At 52.2% G+C, this 6,581-nt stretch overlaps 1 protein-coding gene across 1 annotated transcript in view; it reads right to left on the reverse strand.

Annotated features, from left to right (window-relative positions):
- Nucleotides 1-6,581, reverse strand: part of GAK (cyclin G associated kinase) — a 140,798-nt gene that overhangs the window by 92,078 nt on the left and 42,139 nt on the right. The window contains exons 6-7 of the mRNA XM_007955764.1: nt 6,348-6,473; nt 1,331-1,420 (exon numbers count right to left, since the gene is read on the reverse strand). Of these exons, the coding sequence (XP_007953955.1) occupies nt 1,331-1,420; nt 6,348-6,473 (216 nt within the window). The remainder of the gene's footprint in view (nt 1-1,330; nt 1,421-6,347; nt 6,474-6,581) is intronic.

The raw sequence follows: 6,581 nt of genomic DNA on the forward strand, positions 1-6,581 counted from the left end.
GAAGCCTGAGTAAGCTTCCCTGGTTGGCAATACCCTGCACATTGCCACAGGGTTGCCAGAAAGAGTTTGCTGTCCACAACTCCACAAGGAGAGGGCCACGTGGAACTCTCTGGACTCTGCTGCCTGGCCTCTTTCTGTAGCTGATTGGCATCTGCTTTCTTTCGCTGTAACCAAGAGGCTAACAGCTTTCAGTGAGTTCTGTGGGTCCTTCCAGTGACTGAGCAAACCTGAGGGGGGTGCTCGGACTCCCTGAGCACATAAACGCTATCAGAACTGAGGATGGTCGAGTCAGGCCCAACTCCCAGTGCGACCTTGTGGACACAGCACAAAATGCCGCCCGAGCCTGTGCCATCCGCACAGTCCTTGCTGCACCTGAGCCCGCCGTTACAGCCACTGTGTCACTCCATCTCGTTGAAGGTCTTCTCCTTTTTCCCTGATCCTCTACTTCTCCAGGGACTGGGCCCTTCTGACAACATGACCCAAGGAGGGAGACAAAGTCTGGCCATTCTTGCTTCCAAGGAGCATCCTGGCTGCCCTTCCAGGATAGATTTGTTCATTCTTCTGGCAGTCCACGGTACTTTCAGCATTCTTCGCCAACACCACAACTCAAAACCATCGACTCTTCTTCGGTCATCCTTATTCACTGTCCAGCTCTCACATGCATATGAGGCAATTGAAAAGACCATGGCTTAGGTTAGGTATACTTTAAAGTGACATTTTTGCTCTTTAACTCTTTAAAGAATGGTCTTGTTGTTGTTGTTGTTGTTGTTATGTGCCGCGGAGTCGGCCCCAACTCATAGCGACCCCTCCTTGGGTTTCCGAGGCAGTATCACTACGGAAGTAGATTGCCCCATCTTCCTTCCGAGGAGTGGCTGGTGGGTTTTAACCGCCAGCCTTCTGGTTAGCAGTCAAGTGCCTTAGCCACTATGCTACCAGAGCTCCCAAAGAGTGGTCTTAGGGACTCTCAAATTCTGCAGTGGTGTCAGAAGTGAGGGTGGTTTTAGGAACCTCTCCCCAACCTTATACAAACTACAGTCAGTCTCCACTTAAAAGACCAGGGCTAAAATGTGTATATGTAACAACCTAGGCACTCAGGCCCAGACCTCACAGGTTAGATCATATCCCTCAGGTGCAAAAAACACACCAATGTACTCACACAGGGGCCCTGAGCCAGTGTGTGATTGTCAATGCCACCATCATCCCTGTTTTTAGGTGAATGCCGGTGGCGACAGCCAGACTAGGGAGGCACAGGAGACCTGTGTGTGGGCCCATGCCCTGCTGCCCCCCGCATGCTGAGGGGCACCGCAGGCAGCGGCGAGGAGGACCGTACCCAGATATCCTGCTTCTCGTTGATCGGGAAGTTGGCGTACAAGTCCACGACCTCTGGTGTTCTGTACATAGGAGTCGTGTTCCTTGTGATCTGAGGAACAAACACACACATTGTAAAGGAAGACTTACAAACGTTTTCTTTCACAGCAACGACCTGCACCCATTGTCCACGCAGGACCCTGTGAACAGACACTGATTTACGCCGCACATGTTCCCGAGAGGTCTGGGTGGCTCCACCCCCTCCTCACACACCACTGAGCTGCACTTGGTCTCCAGGAATCTCTTACTGCACCAACTTTTAATTAAAAAATAAGCCAGTGTTCCCCTCCTGTGCATCCTCTGTCGCCTGTTTACAAGCAGGAGGGTGTCCCCCTCAGCATGGGACATAAGCCAGAAGCCTGCCCATCAACCAGCCTGTGGACGTTAGGAGTTCCTGGGTGCCACAAACCAAAAGGCTGGAGAGTCGCGTCAACCCAGAGGCCCCTCTGAAGGCAGGCTTGTGGCCGACTGCTGGGAAATCCATCACTGAAACCCGGTGGGGCACAGCTCTCCCAGACACACAAGCAGGCACCTCTAGTCGGAGCCGACTCAGCATCTAGAAACCGGGTGGTGTGCTCACTGGCTGGAGGTGTCATTAGATTGCACATCGTTCTGAATGTGTGACAGGCTGCCAGTGAAACCCTCACTGTACGCGAACTTCAGATACAACTCTGACCCTTCGAGCCAGCAGCACCCCCCTTCCAGAAATCCACCCAGAAGACACGTTCCCAACAACACAAAAGCACATGTGTACAAGGTTACTCCTGGAGCAGCGTCTGCACGGTTAAAACACTAACAGCAACTGAAACAACAAGCATGGCATAGTGGCCAGAGCTAGGCTCAGCCCAACGGACCAGAGCAGGCTGCATCCCAGATCAACGGACCAGACTGGGCTGCGTCCCAGGAGATCAACGGATTAGAGCAGGCTGCGTCCCAGACGCCCAAAGGACTGGAAAGGGCTGCGTCCCAGGAACCCAAGGGATCAGAGCAGGCTGTGTCCCGGGAACCCAAAGGACTGGACAGGGCCGCATCCCAGGAGAGACCATGAAGCAACGCAACACAGAGGAGCAGCGCAGGCTCAGGACAGTGTTCTGAGCGAGAAGGGGAAGGTGGGACATACGTCTACCGGCTTATCCAGACACTGGAAGAATGAACCAGAAACCAGCGACACCAGGAGCCTACGTGGACTAGGAGCGAGAAGCTTGTTACACGTCTTACATAATAAAATAAAAAAAAGTAAATGGGCAAGGATGAGAAAGGGGGAAAGATACGTTAAGACCGAAAGTAAACTTAAAAAAATAAAAAGGAAAAGAAAAAACCCAATCTGTTTGAATTGAGGGATGTGACTATGCTGAAAAAGAAAATGAAAAGCAATCCAAGGAACCCCTAAACCCAGCACTGACAGTCTGTGGTATAGTAAATTACTTTGTGTGGCTTTCCTACCCATAAGTCTTTGTAAACTCCAAGGTGGGATTTTCTATGAGCAACTGAGGAGCTCCTGATTGCTTAAGGTGTCCACCTGGAGTATTTCTGTTGGGAGTGGCACAAAACAATGTTCTGGGAGGCGCCCACTCTCTCTCAGGTGCTTAGAGTTCTGATGCTATAATTGGCTAGTTTGACCACCCTGCTGGGCTCAAAAAGGAGGCCTCCTGGAGGCAGAACTCTCTCTGACTGCTGGTGGAGGAAGACGTGCTGCTGAAAGAGACACGGGCTCCTGAGACACGCGTTGCTGGGAAAGAGACGCAAGAGACATGCACCCCAGAAAGAGACTGTGAGAGACTCTTGGCTGAGGGATGGTGGGCTGGAGAGAGAGACTGAGCATTTTTTCCTAAGCGCAAATTGTAGCTTGGTGCTCCCCTAATAAACCTTGTAATCTGTGAGTTCTGTGTGGCCACTGCAGCGAATTATCGAACCCAGGAGAGAGGTGGTGGGTGCTTTGGGAGGAACGGTTGGAGAAAGGGCTGGAGGGAGGCAGCATGTCTGGCCTGGCAGGAATAGGCCTTGGGTTACTGCTGGTAATCCTGTCTTCCCCTTGTGGGATTAGAGAAGGTCAGAACATGTGGCCTCCTTGCCGTTTTTGCACAGTCCAACCCAAAGAACTCTAAAACCCAGTACTGACAGTCCTAATCCAAGTCCAAACTCCTGAGCCCGCGCTGACGGTCCCAATCCACCAACTGCTGAGCCAGAGCCGACGGTCCTAATCCGAGGAACTCCCGAGCCCGTCCCAGTATCTGAGGATACCAGCACCACATCCTCATCCATTAACGCCTGAGCCGGTGTCAACAGCCCACCCTCCATCTTTGGTGGGGCAAAATGTCATCAACCCCAAGAGTATACCTTTCCCTAGGGGGGGGGGCAGATTAATTCTCCAATGTCTGGATGTATATTAGGATTGATCAAATAAAGAAACATGCTGATGCTGCTAGAAGCCAGTGTCGCCCAAGAAGGAGGGACATACAAATATGGACGGAAGGGACAAGAAACGCTCTTGTGTGCAGATGAGGACTGCAGGTGTTTCTGTGGATTGAGATTTCTAAAATGAGCGTATCTACATGCATGTGGATGTGCACGTGTACATGTATGTATGCAAAGGTGTACACGTGTGTGGATGTACACACACTCCCTCCTCCCGAGCAGACCATGGTCGCAGCTGGTAGGGCCTCGCTGCCCTCAGGCTCTGGCAGTGTACCTGTCACAGACTGACCGGTGTGCTCCAGAATGCGTGCTGAAAGCCACACTCTGATACTTGTGTCTATGACACTGTTTGGAAATCGGGGCTATTCCCGTATTATGCTAATGAGATCAGAACAGTGCAGAGGGGACCGTAAACCTAACCCCTTCTGAATTATAGAGGGGACCATAAACCTAACCCCTTCCGAGTTACAGAAACACCAGACTTGACAGACACGCACTGGGAAAGGCAGACGCTGAGGGATTCCCGGCTACCAACAAGGAAGCTGATGCCGATTTGGACTTCCAGCCTCCACAACTGTGAGGCAGGCAATTTCTGTTCTTTAAAGTCACCCCCTTGTGGCTGCGGCAGCCGCAGGAAATGAGGATTCCACTTGAGGAGAATGCTGGTGTCTAGCACCAAAACCGTCCAGTACCGGGTTGGACACGGTTTTCCTACAAATGCTCTTGCACAAAAAGTGAGATCCTGCTAGGTTCATGGGATGCTCTAGGAAACCCACTTCTTAGGACTAATGGGGTTCCAAGGGATGAGAATGCTCCCTCCTTTGATACATGCTGTCTGGTGCTAGGGAGTGAGGAAAAACATTATTGACAAAGAAGCACGTCCACAATGGCTGTGTTCCAGAGTGGAAAACACCCACACTTCTCTTCAGCCCAATCCTGCATGTTTTGATTACTTAGTGCCACTCTGACGGGAATATACCACAAGTGGGATACATGAACAAAAGGAGTTTATTCTCTTACAGTTCAGAGGCTTTAAGTCCAAGTTCAAAGTGCCAGGCTCTAGGGGCTGGGTAAAAGCCCCTCAACCTTAGACTTCAGCTTTGCCTCCTGCTCCCAGCCCACTGGAGCTAGAGGTATTTCTTCACTCAGACAGCTGCTGGCTACTGAAACTGACAAGCCCAAGGTTGACAAGTAAAAAGGCACAATCCCAATGTTACCAAACCCACATGGCAGGTTCAAGTCCACTGAAAGTCCCAAGGTCAGCAGAGCATGGCAGGCTGCTGAACGACAACACAGCTACCTGCAGGGTTCAAGTGTGCCAAAAGCTAGCGACTGTTCCCCAAGGCTTCTGCTTATATATGAGAAGCAGCCCACATCCCTAAGGCAGCTACTCAGCTGCTCCAGAAGATTCCACCATGGAGTTGATGACCAGTCTCATCATGGGGAGTAACTACATCCAGCTGCCCAGCCACTCAAGCAGGCCCAGCCAAGCTGACACAGAAATGTAACCACCACATGGCAGCAAAGCTATCTGCATAACACAGATGTCAACAAACCCTGGGAGAGAGTGGACGGGTGCTCCGTGGAGGAGCAAGCAAGAGGAGGCTTTGACGGGCAAAGCGGCTCCAAGCAGGTATCTGCCGGGAGCAGGTCCAGAGACAGAGGCTGAGGCCAGCACCTCTGATGGGGGACAATCTCTGCAGCTGGGCTGCACCCTTCAGAGCCGCCGGCTTCCGCCAGCACGCCTTAGAGCGGGCCTTCAGAGCCACCTTCCCCCATCTTTTTTCCTTTTGGTTTATCTTTTCTGTTTTCATTTGTTTGGACAACTTACATAAACTTTTAACTGGAGAAGAAGCTGCCTGCAGAGACGCACCCGTCCTAGGTGCAAAGCTTGGGGATGTGCAGGGACTGAACACACCGTGCAAGCAGCCCTCCCTCCAGATCAAGAGCCAGCCTGTGCCCCTCTGGTCCCTGTCTGACCTCCCCTCCCCAGGGGCCCTCCTTCTGAGATGCCAAACCTCAGCTTTGCCCATGTTTGTGCTTATCCTTCTGCCCAGCGTCTTGCCCTTAAGTCCCACTGTAGACATGGTCCATGTGGCCAGGCACTGTCCAGCACCCACTGTCCACACAGGCCATGCCACCCAATGCCCTGTGGGGATGGCGGGCTTCCTGCAGGAGTTGAGTCTCCCTGTGGATATGTTTTAGAGAGATTTTTTGAAACAGCCTTTATGCATTCAGACTCGGGTATGGGAGGTAGATGATGATGAACGGAATGCTCTACCTAAAAACAGGAAGCAGGGGGATGAGTTTACTAGACTGTGTCTGTGGCCATAACCAGCCCCCAGGTGGTCTAAAAAGAGAACTTACAAAGCTGCTTGGAGAAGGCAGAGGCCCTGCAGAGCAGGGTGCCCTGGCTGCTGGCATGGGAGGAGCTGTTCAGACCTTATTCTGCAAGGGCACTGCACACCTGCACTCCAAGAACCCCCGTGGCTACAAGGATGAAAGGGGGCCCGACCTTGAGAAGCCGCTGCTGACGGGCACGCACCACAGCTACCTGCCCTCACCTCTTCCTCCACCATCGCTCGCTTCTGAGCGCTCCAACTGTAGTCAGGGTAATGCGACATGGTCGTGGCACTGCCAAAGTCACACAGCTTGATGGTCCCCTGGTCACTAACCAGCAAGTTTTCAACCTGCAAAATTCCAGAATAAAGAACTTAGGAACGTGGGGCAGGGACACAATGACCATGATGCAGAGATACACGAACAAGACCGTGTTTCAACAGGACCCAGCACCCTTG

The sequence above is a fragment of the Orycteropus afer genome, unplaced genomic scaffold (genome assembly GCF_000298275.1).
Source record: "Orycteropus afer afer isolate SDZICR_OR568_19922 unplaced genomic scaffold, OryAfe1.0 scaffold00539, whole genome shotgun sequence".
NCBI classification, from domain to species: domain Eukaryota; kingdom Metazoa; phylum Chordata; class Mammalia; order Tubulidentata; family Orycteropodidae; genus Orycteropus; species Orycteropus afer.